Raw genomic sequence first — 16,947 nt, 5'->3', positions numbered from 1 at the left:
GCAGTGAAAAGATGCAGACTACAGGATGCCTCCAAAGATACTCCCCGTCCATACCATGCGCAGCACAGACTGAAGACAGATGTCTCTGGCATCTCCACTTGCCAGACTTGTTCTACAGCTCTCTGATTGAGCTGACCTACTGTTCCCAGAGAGAAGAGGGACACTCTCCAAGCACAGTCTGTGAGCACTATGCTGGGATGCCCATCACAAAGAGCCACAGCACATCAGCACCCTGGAAAATCTCCTCTGCTGATGGGTGTCCCCAGAGAAAACTGCTCAGAGCCACAGCTTCCCAGGGCTGAAATTCTCCCCAAACCCACAAGTGCTGTCCCACCTGCTTGCAGTCAGAGGTGAAGAAGCACACAGAAGATACAGAGTCAGGGATGGATTCAGAAAACGCGATGCTGTGTCACAGCAGTCACTGTACCAGCCTGGGCCCAAACACCTGCATTCCAAAGAGCAAATGGCACCAGAGCTAAGGGTGAGCAGATAAAGGCAACACAGCCTGCCCTGAGTAAAAGACACCTGCAGAGAACACTGCAATGAAGATTAGGCCAAGGAGGACAGATTCAACCGTCAACAAGCTGTAAGTAAATAAAGCCTGCTTTGTTAAAATGAAAATAAAACAGAGATGGATTTGATGAAGTAAGATGACTCTGGAAGCCAGCCCAGCTTCCCTTATTAAGGTAAATAAAGTAATGCAAAATCAATATATGAACTAGAACATTTATTGTTCAGTTAAAAGTTTCTATATTCTATATTAAAGATTTTAATGTGCAGGGCAAAGATGAAGTGACAGCAAAGCAAACATGCTCTCAGCAATTTGCAGAGATGCTAATGAAGAGAGAACAAAGCTTTGTGAGACTTGGGACAACAGGACAGAGCGGCTCAACTTTGTCACAGGAGAAGAGAGGTGCATACATTATGGGATTCATGGAATCACAAGCACATTTACTTTGGAAATACATTCTGCCAGAATTGTGATTTCACCCAGCATAGCTACAGGACAGAAATGTTCCCAGGCTGGAATACCTCTCCCTTTCTGCAGTCTAAAACTTTGATCCACCTTCTGTGTAACGTTTGTCTGCAAGTGCCACTGAAAGCTGAGGTTTGCTAGCAGGAAGGCGGGAAAGCTTGTATCAGTCCAAAAGGCCATAAACCAGCTTTGACCAAAACAATGGAGTAATTCTTACTGGATATACAAGGTTAACATTGAAAGCCTGTAATTGCTTTCCTACTGTCAACATAAAATGGGTAACAGGAAGGAAAGGAAACAGAATTTTTGCATACTTGAAGACTTCAAACAGAAAAGGCTGCCACATGATCAAAAAGAGTTTTGGAATAATAATAAAGCCGGGTGGGAGACAGAACAGACAGCTTCCTACAGAATCTACTGTTTTCTGACTATACACACACCTCTAAATAGTGAAAGGAAGATGTAAGACATGATTGCATAGCATTACAAGGTTTATATTAAGGATCTTGGTCTAAAGGAAATTAGGCAGAAATTAGGAATATTATCTGTTAGAATGTATTCAATGTATTAAATTTGTGGTTTTCTCCTATGTAGTCAATGCTTTGCCTATAATTTGGACTAGCTCAAATCCATTAATGAATGGCCAGCAGGTACTTGAAACTCATAAAAACATGAATATAAATATTTGGTAAAAGTAATGGTTTTCATGTCTAAACTATGGACTTGACTGCAGTGTGAGTGCTACCAAGTGATAGTTGAAACCTACATGAAAGTAAAACTGAAATTTGAGGAGACCTTGTTTTGTTTTACAAAATGGCATTCCATATGGTTAAATACCACTACATTTTTCCTGATTTTTCTTTACTGCTATTAACAGCAATTTACATCAAAACTTTTTCTAGTCTCAGCTGAATAGAATTGTTAGATTTCAATAATTTACTAGTAAGAACTTCTAAAAGTACCAAATCTTAGCCTCACAAATGCCCAGAACTGGTAAGTCAGGAAAGGAGAAATCTTTATATTTCATAAGTTATAAAAAGAGGTTTATTAAAAAAAACCTTATAATTTTAATTCCAAACACAATAGATGACAAAAGATTCAGTGAGCATAGTCCAAATGAAAGTGTAAGAAAAGAATATCACCAGAAAGGCATTTTTCTTTGTATTTTTTTTTAAAGAGTAAATGTCAACATCAAAGAAAGGAATACTGAAAAGCCTTGAAAATTAACAAAAGTAGCTTAGTTTATGTTGATGTAGATTTCCAAATAAATTTAAAAAAAATAAAAAAAAAGGTCAGTTTTTTTTTAAAGATCATAATAGATCACTGTATATAAAACAAAACAATAAAGTTTTAATTAATTACTGAAAAATCTACTTCATCATATCTTGGCCAGTCAGGATTAACTTATTTCACAGTAAAAAAAAGCAACCCAAAATGTAGGTTTACTAAACACAAAGATTATATAATTATCAGTCACACTAACACGTACTGTATGAAACAGATTTTGAGACTGAGTAAGTGGTGGCAAGTCCTAAATTTAGTATATTACAGATGTGATCAGAGGCTTCTTGACTTTTTGAGTACAGTTATAAATATTTTCTTCTGCATAAATAGGTATACTTTTCACGAGAGGAATACTCAAGCAATGTTCTTCTAGAATTTAAAAGGAGGGCTGATGTAAAGCTTTCAAATCGATACACCTGGAAATGCAAGAAAAACATGGTATAAGGCTTTTCTCTAGTAGGTGAAAGAGAGTAATTACTATCATGAGTAATACCTGATCTTGATAAAGCTTTGTATCTTTTAACTGTAACAGTTGCTGGATCCCTATATGAGTACACCTTCAGAAAAAAAACCTGCTTGTGCCTGCAAGAATCATCAGTTGAAAAAAATCAGTAACACAAATCCCAGGCTGCTTACTGCTCATATTCAACTCACATGCTGCCCAAATTTAGTTGCAACATTCTGTGTACACACACATCACACTATAGGATCACATATACATTCACCTCACCAGAACATATTTGATGTGGGTTATTTCTTGAGTGCCTTCTGCCATGAGTGATTTGGAAGAATCTTTGTAGGATCCTAAAAGGACTTTCATGTCCTTCCCTTAAAAGGCGGCGTTGAGACATGGGTGTATCTTCACCAAACTATTCAGCAAAGGAAATGAAAGATCTCCTCTTTAGAATTACTCTCTTCTAACACACTGAAACATACTCTGATTTTGTTTTTAAATGTCAATGGAGTGTGAAATTTCTTTGTCAAATTCAGATGATACCAAAAATGATGAAAAGGCTGCAGTTGAAAGTCCTGGAAGAGGGTGCAGTGCAGTTATTTGTATTGTATATGCTTTTCTTCAGGAACCAATACCTAGTTCCACTAGAAAGGAAAAAGGAGGATTGGACAATGGACTGAAAATATCAAGATGCTTTCTGCATGAAGTTGCAACACCCTCTCAGTTCCTACCATGCTGCACCCAGCAGACAGGACATCTTGCTACAGCTTCAGTCTTCTTTTAGTGTCATCAGTATGCATAAAAGAGTCACAGCTCCTCACACAAGCAGGACAGACTAGCAAGTGACATCTCAAGAAAATAAAAAAAAGGTGCAGAACTGTCTGGTCTTTATCCAAAACAACTATATCCAAACTAACAGTCCTGTGCTGTTTAGGATGAAGGAAAGCCCCCACAAAACACCCAGGTTATCGATGCACTCCAGCCGCGCATGGAGATCCAATGCCAGAGCTCATCCCAAGCAGCTGGTACAATCACCTCCTTCTTCACATCCTTCTCCTTAACGTGAGGGATGTTCAGCTGTTGCAAAGAAACTTGTGAGGTTTCTCCTGAGGAAAGGCAAGTTGAATGTCCTTCTTTTAACTTTACAGTCTTGCTTGTAAGTTCTCAGCTCCGCACTCTGAAGACAGAGACCTCACAGTGACGCTGCATTTCTACTTTGTCTCAAGCACCTGGTCTCCTTCAGGGACAAGAGCTGTGCTCATGCCAGCAAATTAAAAGAAAATAGCATTGTGAATACAATGCTGTCAGTTAGAAACTCCTCTTCAGTTCATTTGCCCAAAGTTAGACTCCCACCATCAGTACAACTCCTCTTACTCCCCCTGTATTTGCACAGAGCCCTTCAAAGGCAGAGCTTGTGTCCAGAGTATGTGAGCAGAGATGTCTTACGAGAAAAACCTGGGTCTTCCTGGGAGTTAACAAACAGCTAATAGGAAGGAAGGGAGGGGAAATGAATCCCAGTCTTTCTCAAAACATATCAGGAAACCCTACACTGTCTGCTCCCCCTGTCTCTTTCAGTGCAGGAGAGAGGAAATTGATAATGCTGCTTTACTTGGCAGTCAAGATTTTCCTCTTAATTCTGTTTAACTATGTCCTGTATGGCCACAGATCTGCCACAACCCATTATGCACATCACCCTGAAGAAGTATTTTAAAATATATGTATCATCTATTACTCTGAAAGCAAATTCAAAGAGACAATCTTTAATTAAGTGACATTGAGGTAAATATTAAACAACTTATTACAAAATATTAGTTTGCATACACTGCGTTAACAGAGGAGAATAGTTGGAAAAGGTTCAACTTTCAATATGAAGTCATGAACAAATGTGACAATCTTAAAATTAAAAAATTAAGAACAGATGAGTTCCATGCAAATATCACTTTTTTCACAAATTCATTATATCAAGCAGATGGACCACTGCATATTGCAGCTGTGCTACAAGTCCTGGATCAAAGGCTTTTCAAGCTTACTTAAATACCCAGAAATTCACAGGAAGGAAGGATGGGAACAGCCTAGTGGTGGATACACACTGCCCCTGTAGTATATACCCAGGGTTCAAACAGTAGAGGAACTGAGGTAAGTCACAGCATTGATATTAGGCAAAATTCTGTATTTTCTTGTGTTGCTTGTCACTGGGGACACAAAGCAGTGGTTCTGGCCAGATAAAGGGGAACAGCAACATCCACAAGGAGAACACTGCAACATGCTCCTTGCTGAGTTTCCCAGTGGAGGCACCAAATGTGACCAGGAGATGCCTGTGGCCATTTGTCAGCCAGGGCTTCCCTCCTACCCAGCAGGATAACTACTTATTTGGGGCACTTCGGGCTCATGACCTAGGGACCTGTTGTGACAAATCAAGTGGGATAAGGATGAGACCACACATCCTCCTTCAGCAGCCAAGTCTCACTAGAAAATGAGGCAGATAGGATAAGAGAAAATGGCCTCAGGCTGCACCAGGGAGGTTTAGATTGAACACTAGAAAATATTTCTTCACAAAAACATTTGACAGGCACTGGATCAGACTGCCCAGGGAAGTGGTTTAGTCACCATATCTGGGGGTATTTAAAAACACGTATATGTGACACTTTGGGACACGGTTTAGTTGTGGACCTGCCAGTGTTGGGTTAATAGCTGGACTTGATCTTAAAGGTCTTTTCCAACCTAAATGGTTCTCTGATTCTATGAAAAGTGACTCTTTGTCACAGTGGTGTTTGGACTGTGTGATGACACCAGTGGTGCGTGGTGAAAACCTCACCAACAATTCATGCAGAGGATTATTACAAGGAAAAAGGATGTTCTCCTTTCTTTCTTCACATATCAAATGCATGCAGAAGATTGATGACTTAAACTTAGTAAGTACCCACAATCCTACTGAAATCTAGCCATTAGCTACATCCCTGTCCGCAAACAAGCTTTTAATCTTCTTTCAAGCACTCAAATTTGTGCCTAGAAGCAAAGAAATTAATCACAACAATGGCTATGGTAGCGCGCAATCAGAAGGAAACAGATGGTGTAATGCACTGTTTTCCAAACAGCAGCAGCTTCTATCTCCAGGAAAATAATCTGAATATTTTCCCTTGATGCTGGCATTACTATAACAAAAGCTCCTATTTGAAGGACGTCTTTGCTCTGTACAGCATCAGCAAATTATGCCAGAGTTTATAGACAGCAATATTTTTCGAGTATTAGTTGGCAGAACCAACTAGACTGCACCTATCTCCCCTCTCACATCACATAAATGGTAACATTCAGTGGGTAACACCCCTCCAATTATCTTTAACTGACTGCAGACAGCCTGATGGAGTCAACACAATTGTGGCAATGAAGTAGGGCTTATTTTCCTAATGCTTTATTTCCAGGTCTGTTTCTGAGCACAGGTGGAGTGTTGTACATTGACAAGAGAAGCAGCCATGCTCACTTACAGCTGTACGCTCTCTGATTCCTCCTTTGCCAGGAACTCTCAAAATACTTTAGAACAGTAACTTCAAGTTTTCTTTAATCATTAAATTAAGATGCCATCACTTTCTTCACCACTAAATGTTCCTACTACTCCTTTTGAGTTTTTTTTTTGCACAGGGGTCTTATCTTTACAGGACATCTCCAACACCCTACTGTGATTTTTCCTCCAAATCCTAACAATTATTTACAGGCTCTTCCTTACATCCTCACATTTCATATAATGCTGAAAGATCCACATTAAGGAGCATGTATCCCTCCTAACTGTACAGAGCAGGAGGATCTGGCAGCAGAATAATCACTGTTCTAGTTTTTTCTACATTTATTCCATTTCTCCACATTTCTTGCTATCTCCTGATAAGCCACTACCACTGGTGTTGCTGTTCCTCCTATTGTAGACCTTGTTTTTCAGGGAAAAGAGTACATCTCACAGACAAGAAACATGGCAGCTCTCATGCACTTCAAGATCTCACCACACACACAGGGCACAGGACTCCACCCATGCAAGCTGTATCTTCCACCACACACTTTTTTCCCTGGAGGTCTGGCAGGAACTCCAGTATCAGAAGTGTCTTCACATCCCCAGTAACAACCCAGAGTACTGCAGGACTGATCTCTCATGAAGAACATAAAATTCTCTGAAAATTGCATGGGGAACTTTATCTACCATACACGTATGCAGAGCTCAGAAATTGTTTCTTGAATCAGTTTCTAAAAGCAAATATAAGGGCACCTACAAGCGAAATCTTGCCATGTGAATCTTCCAGCATCAGCACACTCACAGTAACAGTGGAAATTAAATGAGGGGGAAGAAAAGTGAATGTTGTTTATATTTTTCTCTTTAAATCATGTGTCATCAATTACGTCCTGCATACTTATTTATTTTGTTAACATTCATATAAACAGAAAGAAAAATTGGACTCATGCTACATTATTGTACAAACTGACTGTCTTGCACATATTAAAATGTAATATACAAGTTCTAATCTGAAATGTAAGCTGTTTTATAGAATTGAACACCCACACACCATAAGTTAGTACTGATTGTTATTATGCTTAGTCTGGAGATTTTTTATAACCCTATCTAAGTGTTGAATTATGGCAAGTTGGTTGTGTTAATTTTTGAAATTGAAAACAGGTTGTCTAAGATTAATCCATGCCATTGGCCAGTCACTAGGCTAAAACAATGAAGAGTCAACTAGAGGCTGATTTTAAATGAAAAAGAAAATGTAGCTGAGATGTTAAAGACACAAAGCTTGATATTTTCACATCCACAAATTCCACAGGGTTCTTGTAGAGTGAAAATGCTGAGAAAACATGTCTGAAAATCCAAGAAATAAACCATTATTCCATGGACATTCTAAATTCTTGAAATAGAAGAAAACACCAAATCTTGCTTTTTCAATGTGGACAAGATTAATATAAAGTTTAGGTACAATCATTTGCCTTTATTATTTTTATGCTTGTTAGAATTGGACACGTGTGCTTATATTTCATTTTCAGACTACTCTAGCAGAACATTCTAGGGAAAAGTTCAAAAAGGTCCTGTCAAGTATTCTAGAGAATCTGTCATCTGAAAATACATTTAATAAAATACCATTACATAGCAGCAGAAGCTGGAGTAGGAAGAAATTTCAGAAATAGGTATATGAAAGTAAATATATCTGAGTGAACATAAAACCCACTGCAAACAAACTCAGTGTCTCATAAAAAACATAGACAGCAATAAATATTCTTAATATTTTGATGTTGATTTATTAAAGGCTGGCAGTTTAAAGAATTATTTGGTATCACAAGAAATCTGGAACCCTGAATTAAGCTACAAGAGTGAGTTACAAGAGTGAATTAGGTTAGTTGTCCAAGCTTAATCCTAACTGGATGTATCTGCTCAGAGACAAACCATGATTGTAATAAGCATCAGATGAATATAAGTAGATCAGGATTGAGATAAATGGACAGCTTGCATTCTATTTATACTTGCACATTATGCTGCTGAGCCACTTCTGCCAGTCTTTCTTTACACCAGAAAGATCTCTCAAAAAAATTTAAACTAAAATAATTCCTAAACCTAATACAAAGTGTTTTGCAATTTAAATGTACAAACAAAACATTGCAATATATAAGATCAGGGTTTTAATATTCTGGAAGTGTTAACACTTAACTGTCAAGATAACCAAAAGCTCTTAAAGCCTAACATCTGTCCCTCTAATTTAGGTAATCTTATATTGCATGTCTGAATCTCCTGAGGGTTAGCAATAAATGTGACCCATCTCCAAAAGAACAAGCTCCTTCGCCATTAGCAATAGAAATAACTCTGAAAATCACAGTGGATCAGAAAAATAACTAGAGGACAATGTCTATTTATGATCAGCCAAAGTAAGGTTTAATGTCTAACAAGACAGCACTTCCACTTTGTCATTTAATCTGAGTTCTTTCACTTTTGAAGGCAAATAGCAATCAATTTCAAAACTTCAGAGATGTTCTAGGAAAGAGTAAGGAAACTGCATATACACTGACAAAGAGGAGGTCAGAACATGGGAAAAGCCTTATCAGTATCCAGTGCCAATGCAAAGCAACAGGTAAATGCCATGTGATATTGGAGCTAATTGTGCAACTGCCACCACCAGCTCACTCATTTACTTAAATTCTACCAGGTAAAATTACCTGGAAGGTGACAATTACAGGTTGTGATGGAACAGGTCTGTCAGAGGTATGAGGTCTACCTTTTTGGTCAGAAGTGAAAGCATGTGCAGAGGAATCTGTTCACTTTGGAAGCTCCTGGGAATTATTTCAGTCCTAATCTAGATGTGAACCCCTGCTTTCACCCAGCCGCAGTTCAGCACCTGACTGCTGCTGCTCTGTGAGCCCAATGCAAGGGAGGGAGGAGACCACAGCAGGTGGGGGCCTGTAGAGAATGGATTTTCACAGCAAGACAAGCAGAAAGAAAGTGATGGGAGACCTTTGGTGCCTGCCCACTATGGAGTCACTGCAAGAGGAAGCTGCTGATGATAATCGGATAAAACAACTGGCAGAAAAAAGAGGTGGCTTAAAATGGTTTATCAAATACTGTTTTATTGACTATGTCCTGTAAAGATATTGTTGTTTCAGGCTTATCAGGCCTTCCTTGTGCATACACCCTGAGGCACCGTGGTTGTTCCCATCATGTACCAGCTAACATTCAAACTCAGGGACTCAGGGTAAGTAGCTGGCTTTATATATTGACTTATGCTAGTGAAAGCTCTGTTCAAAAATTACCTACATGTAATACCACATGTATATATGCATATACATGCCTATGCAAACACATATGAATGCACAGAAATGAATAACACATGCAGTCAACAACACTGACTGACCTTCCAGCAAACATCTCTGTGAGAATGAGCTGCACAAAATCTGATGTTGGAAAAACTCTGACTGACATTTAGGAATCTTTGATTATGCTCAAAATAGAATTCTTGTTCAAGGTATACAGCACTTTCCCATCAGGATGAGTTCTGGCAGAAGCAGGCAGAGAAGGGGTTTGAATGCATTTACACTCTAGACAGACACTGCTGCTTTCCCCAACCGGATCTGCCGCATTTCAGATTAGCAAACAGCTCACTAATGAAACCTGCACTTCCTTAGCTTCTCCAAGGAGACAGAGCACCTGGGAACACATTTCTCAGTTATTCAAGAGGGGTTGATTTTGCTGAGGGCCAAGAAAATGCAAACTCCATGATTTTCAGAAGGTCATTTCCTGCAGATGATACCTCTGACAGCTATGAAACGTTGTAAAGACTACTGCGGGATCAATGCCTCCAGACAGCTCCCAGCAGGGATGGGCGCTGGATACAGCTTCAGGTGTTCTCAATAATCTGATGTGTACAGAGGGAAATCACTGCTGAGCACCTACATCAACAGAGGATGTTGTCTTGCAGTGCTACCACAGGCCAGGAGCACACTTATGGCCTTCGGTCTCTGCTATCCTAAACTTCCTTCCTCTGAAAAATTTTCTCTGTTGCCATGTGATTTGGGCCCAAGGGATCTAGTGCAGAGTTCTCACATCTTCTCTTATCAGACTTCAATTCTTCCACACTTTTCACAATCCTCTCTTAGTCTCTTCATGAATGGGCTATTAATAAAACGAGAGAGTTTTCAGTTGAGTGGCTGCTTTGAAATTCTTCTTCATGCACTGTTACACCAATTACAAATGTATGGCAGTAATCCACTCAGCACAGATGAAGCAGTGCTATTAATACTTTACAAAGCTTGTATGCAGCTGTAAGTAATACCTTTTAGGGACCTTTCAAAAATGCTGCAAAAATCCCTGGGCTGTAAGAACTTCATAAAATTTTTCTCTGGTTACTGTTAGGATGCAGCACAGCAGGTTGTGTACTGCAATCTTCTGAATGGTTATAGAGATAAATCACAGAAGTGTTTGGAGAAGGAATGAGATTTTTCATAATATTAATGAACATTCATTAAGTGCTGATTTCAATGATGCTGATGTCAGCCTCTAGCAAAATGGGATTTTTCCTGTGTACAGATAAGCATGCTTAATTGAACTGGGATGAAGGGATTTCTGGTGCGATGTTCAACAGTTTCCTAGACAGTCGAAGTTTTAGTTTGTTCAGAGTTAGTTTGCCTCAATCTGCTTATCAGCTCCTCAGTTTTAATAGAAATATTGTAATTACACAGTCATAAAAACATGCAAGCAAATATATCTAAACACAGTCAGAGAGACCAAGGGTCTTCATGCCATCTGGAACTGCGAAGTACTACAAGTCCGTGCTTCAGCTGAGTAGTGAGAAGTTCTTTGAGAAGTAAGAATCAACAATTTCTTTCTGAAAACTTAAAATAAATGCTATATGATATGCAGTTATTAATACTGTAACCTTTAAAAAGCCTGAGAAAATCATTCCATCTATAGCATCTTACCAACTAGCACCAACACTGAATACAGCCACAATCACACAGGCACTTTCTTTGACCTGGCTCCATAGTGCTGCCAAAAGGAGAATTCCTGCTCCCAGTGGCTTCTTGCTTCCTTTGTGTGGGCATTTGCATTTGTGCAGCCTAACAGTGAATTATGCATGGATACATTCCAGGTAGGACAAGCAGAGCAGAGACACATGAAGAAGAAGTCAAATATGATGGCACACAAAGAGGCATGTGGAAAGCTGCTGAAATTGTAAGTATCTATTGATTTCCAGGTTGGGTGTATTATTTAATGAATATTTCCTAAAATAGTACTGCAAAACATGCTTGTCTTTGGATTCTTCAGCTGAGATGTTCACGTGATTTAATAAAATAGAACTATTGCATAAATAAAATAAAATAGCATAAATAATGACTATTTATGGCTGTACACTTAGAACCCAAATAAAGGCACAGTTGGTAAATACATCATTAGAGTTACAATTGCCAAACAAATTATTACATCAAAATCTGTTGAAAGACACTGAAGATTTTGTGAATTAAATATATGAAGTAGAAATAGGCAGTGGTGAAATCATGGCTTCTCTTGATATAGTCATACAGCATGGAAACACTGGGGGAAATAACATTGTTAGTATGTAAGCTACTGAGAAAGAAAAAGTCAAGAAAATTACCAAAAAAACAGCCTGCATATTCTCTGATGTGACTAAAGCTGCAAAGGGCACACAGTGTGGGTCCCCATATCTGTAGAGCCAAAGGTTAATCCCAGCTAATAGTCCCTTTCTCCCTCCCAAATTTTGATCTCTTTTGTTACATTTGGATTCACAGATTAATTTTTTCCAGACATTCTAAATGCTGTCAGTAAAGACAGCACTGTGACAGCAGTTTTTATGTGTTTTTTTTTTTTTTATACAGAAGAATTGTTACACAGGCATGATCTGCTGTCCATTAAGGATGTGTTTCTGAAAAGTCTGGTCACTAAAAATGTTATCCCATTGCTTCACTCTTCATCACCAAACTGACTTCATCAATCCCAACTTGAGGAAGATGATGATGACACTGAAGATGGAACTACTAAGGAAGAGGGGCACAAGTGCTCCCACTAAAAGACTGATACTCGGTCTGAGGGATGCGGCTGCTGGGATCTTTAAGGAGGGTGATCTGCTCCAGAAAGCTGCCATCTCTTCCAGGTGACAATTACTCCATCCACCATGTCGTATATACTGTCCCCATGCATTTAAACTGGATGTGTTTTGGTCTCTGCACACATCCCCACAGAAAAAGTGATTTGCTTCCCAAACAATGTCCAGCATTCCACCTGAGTGGCTGACAAAAGTTAGCAGAGCAGGATGATGAAGGATTAGTGGAATGCCAAGCCCGAGGACAGTATCACCTAGGGAACTGGTCCTCTCTTTGTGCAATCCAACAGAAATCAGGGACTTGGTCATAGGAGTAATCTTTGCTCAGATTTGTGATGTGGAGGCCACCAGCACCAGGCACCTCTATTAGTTATGTACAGGTGTGCATAGGATATTTTTTATTTTGCATTTTAAATATAAGCAGGGCATGTGGAAAGCATTATGCAAACTGACTTTCTCCTTCAGAAGACTGTACAGGATTCCCAGATACATCCCAGGAGTGAGAAGCAGGTAAGAAAACAAACAAAAAAAAGCATAGATACTGCAGTTCATGTTAAATATATACAAAACTCAAATATTTCAGGACTCCCTGGCTGCTCTAAAATCAAAATAAATCCAGATCAAAACTGAAGTAGTCTCAGAGAAAAGTGCTGTTAATGAGTGCAGACATTTTGCAGAATACGGGTTTAACTTAAGTTTATAAGGCTCTTTATTAAACCGCAAATTATACTGTGCTCTGCTTTTCAGCTACATGCCTGGACTTTGCTGCTCTTCTGGATACCAATAATATCTCACCACATTTCCCTATGTACAATCATTTAATTCTCTTTAAACATTTAAAACAATCTGTGACAACTACTACAATAATTACTATATGAATGTGACTAAACAAACAACAACAACAACAAAAAAACAGTGTAAATAACTAAAAGAAACAACTGGATACTATGAAAATTGACAGAAATTATTTTAAGTTGCAAGACCTAGGAAAAAAGTCATTGTGCCTTTATCTATTAAAGATCCATTTAGAGCAAGCTGTAAAATTTTCTGCTCTGCCTCAGTGGCACTGGAGCACCTGTACACCTTTCTGCAAAGGTTTTAACCTGCAGGAAAACTTCTAACACTGCAAAATACCACCAAAATTCACCTGCCAGCCAAGCAACAGGTCTGATGTGCCCTGTCTATGCACCCATGGACACAGGACACTTCTGAATGCCTCCACTCTGGGTCATCTCCACTGTTGGAGGCATTCAAGACTCAGCCAAGCATATCTCTAATAAGTAGATTGGTTTTGAGCAGGTGGTTGGACTAGATGATACCCACAGAAGCCCTTTCCAATCTAAATTATTCTATAATCATCTGGTCCATTTAGCTCCCTCGCTGTTATCCACTTGTGTTCACTGCTTTGATTCCCACAGAGGAAAAGGGAACCATTTTCCATGCTTAATTTATGTCAGTTGTTTCAATTTCCCAGTGAATTAATAATTTAGCAGAATTTTATCTTCCTCATTTTAGAGTTATGTGAAGAAGCCAAGTGGTAAAGTAAAACATTAAATTATTTACAAGTTGTAAACACATGCAGGCAGATAAATGGTGCATCACATATTTAACAGTTGTTAGAAAGTACAAAAACAATAGGCATGACAGGCAAAGTCCTTTGTCTAAGGAGAGAAAAGTAATCTTCAAGTTTGTGTTAATTTTTTTTCAGGTATAAGAAAGAGCTAAAGCAAATGTATTTAACGTAGATCCAAAGTTTGTACAAACTTCAGAGCTAGCAGATGAAGCAATTTCTGTCTGCAAATGAAGGAATGAGGCTCCATTGCCATGCTGGCAAATTCCTCACAAAAGGCAATTAGAACCCTGTTCTATGTGTTAGAAAGATAGAATTGAATAAATCACCAGTGTGCAGAACTGTCAAGTGTTGGCAGGTGATTAGGTTATCACAGACTGTGAGAATAAATTACAAATTCGTTTGTAATGGGTGGAAAGTGCTATAAAACAACAAACAGATCCTAAATCCTCCAGTCTCCAATTACCAACCCTATTCAGTTTGCTTGAATAAAAGATTATATCTTCTTGATTTGGTGCTTAAGAAATAAAGAACTAATATTTGACTGCTGAATTTTTATGCAACTCCCAATAACCTCTAAACATGACCAAGATAAGGACAGCAAACAGAATTCCTCATAATTCAGCCTTTCCAGATGCATTTACTGCCTTGTACATGCAGCTGAACAACTTCCTTCAAATAAATCTTAACCAGAAATAGGTTTGCAAAATGGAAATATTTTTGAAGTACCATGTTCTGAGTATTTTCTACAAAGGAACAGCAAAACAGAAAATGCCACTACACTTTTTTCCCCCCACTGTAACTTCACATTCTTCTTGAAAACTGATTTAAAATATATTTCTTTCTTAATGTGCATGCATTTTACACAAAGACCTTCTGTTAAAATTCATCTGGCTATCTGAACCCCTCCTTGCCCTGAATGCATACAGAGAGACATAGTCTTTAAAGGATTGGCAGAACAAGATCTCCTTTCTTTTCTGAAGGGGGCCCTACCAACAAAGGACCTCCAAAAGTAGTCTTTATTGTTAGGTGCTGGGTGATGCAATCTTCTATGGCAGTGAAGACCTAGGACCTACTTCCTCCATGTCCTAACAAGGAGACACATCTCCTGTCCACGCTGTATTAGCAGTCTTCTCTGTTTGTGACAAACTGTTCTGGCATGCCACTGACTTTAAGTTCAGCAGGAACCCCTCTGATCACCTGCAAGTAGCTCCACCACAGGCAGAAGGCTGTTGGGTGTTCAGGTCCATGGGGTGTTCAGCACATAAACTCCGGTGTAATGACAGCAAGCAAAGGGGTCAAAGCACCTGCAGCCCTGGGGCTTGCCATGACCCCCCAAAACACTCAGTCTGGTCTGGACCTCTCTCCTTTCCCTGATGCAAGCCTCTGCCTCCTCTCCCTGGTAGAAAAACCACCAGGTGTGGCAAGTACAATGTCCCACAGAGAACACGGGGCTGCTGGCACAGGGTGAACACCAGCCCACAGCTTGGGGAAGGCTGGTCAGTGAGACTGCAGCAACACGGGAAAGGAGGCCAAACAGTCAACTTCGAGTGAGAGGAGACACTGCAAGGAAGCCTTGGTAGTGGGGAGGGACATCTGGGGGCTGAAAATGAGTGAGGGCAGAGGAGATACAGGCACTGGGAGGGGAGGTGTGGTGTGACACTGGGGGCAGCAATGGACCTCAGGCAGGAGATCTGAGGAGGGACACGCTTAGGACAGCAGGAGCAGAGACCAGGATGAGAGTTAACCTCTCGAGACTGAGGAGAGGAGAAAGCACCTCTGCCATGGAAAGGAAACTGCTTCTGGCTTTGCAGAAATGCCCCTGTGCTTCCGGCTCAGTGCTGGGGAGTCACTTGGAGTGACCTGCTTTGCTGTAGTGTCTCAAAGAAAACAAGTGAGGAAGATGTGAGATCATCCTCTTCATATTGCATCAATACAGAAATGCTCCCCAGCATGCAGGCAGGGATAGAGGGGGAGAGACAGGAGTGCAAACAAGACATCTTAAAAAGAAATAACATAATTACACTTTTTTTGACATGTTTTTATGGTTTATGGGGTGCAATTTTTTAATAAAGTATAAAACAATGCCTTGAGTGAGAGACCTACTCTTTCATGATCTTATAAATCAGCAGACAGAGCAAAAATCACAAGGCCTCAGACGAGCAAACACTGGGCAGTCATACAAACCTAGATGTACCTTGTTTCCTTTTCAGAATAAATCTCATGCCTCAATTCCATGATTTAAGGCACTTTTCCAACTGAAAGAAGAAATTTAAGAGTTTGTATATATTCTCATCGAACTGCAACACAAGAATTGATAGCAGACACAAAGCATAAGAATATGTATCTCTCATATTAACTTTGCAAGTGTTAAAAATTAATAATAAAAGTTAATACCAGTAAATGGTCAAAATATTCTCAGATAACATTTAAGATTAACAATTTAGCACTGAAAAATAAGTTTATTATGAATATAAAGTTCTAAATTAAAAGACAAACATCTTATGTTTTGTATTAAGGCTAGAAAAAACAGCAAATAGCTGCCACAACATTGTTTTTTCTTGGACAGAACAGAACAAACGGCAAATCTTAACAATATTTGTAGCTCTCAACAGATGGCTTGGAAAAAATAAGAAAGGTGTCACATTAAAAAAAGTACTTCTAGCTTTTATCATTGCAGCTGATTGCTTACACATATTTGAAAATTGTTACTAATAAAATATACGTTTTGCCTGTATCTTAAGCAAGCTTTTTCTCTGATTTTGGACTCAGCTAAGACAAATCTGTAAATTGATAAACTGAACCACAGAAAGGAAGAAAAATGAAAGTCACAACAAAATGTCACCTTTTAGACTTAGTGTACACACCCAGCTTTCAGCCTTGAGCCTTCCCATAACACCATCTCATGACATTTGTTTCTTTAGATACAGTGCAAGATGAAAATGCAAAGGGAAACAGGGTCTAAGTCAGTCAGTGGTTTCACCTCCATCCTATTTACTTACAAGGTGAGTTAAAAATGTGGCACTTGAAGAAATTCTGGTGTTGGTTTATACATACTAGCATGTGAATTTCCCTATAATTTCTAACT

At 39.2% G+C, this 16,947-nt stretch overlaps 1 protein-coding gene across 8 annotated transcripts in view; it reads right to left on the bottom strand.

The window, feature by feature from the left end:
- The window catches only part of MCF2L (MCF.2 cell line derived transforming sequence like), a 154,326-nt gene that overhangs the window by 91,869 nt on the left and 45,510 nt on the right, over positions 1-16,947 (bottom strand). The window contains exon 1 of one of the 8 annotated variants that reach the window (XM_015634534.3): positions 2,991-4,155. The exons of the other annotated variants lie outside the window; for them this stretch is intronic. Within the exon in view, the coding sequence (XP_015490020.1) occupies positions 2,991-3,111 (121 nt within the window). The 5' untranslated portion in view covers positions 3,112-4,155. Of the gene's footprint in view, positions 1-2,990; positions 4,156-16,947 lie in introns of those variants that run through there. 8 annotated transcript variants of the gene reach the window in all.

The sequence above is a fragment of the Parus major genome, chromosome 1 (assembly GCF_001522545.3).
Source record: "Parus major isolate Abel chromosome 1, Parus_major1.1, whole genome shotgun sequence".
Lineage (NCBI taxonomy): Eukaryota > Metazoa > Chordata > Aves > Passeriformes > Paridae > Parus > Parus major.
The sequence above is the reverse complement of the archived record's forward strand: the minus strand, read 5'-3'. Positions and strand labels throughout refer to the sequence as shown.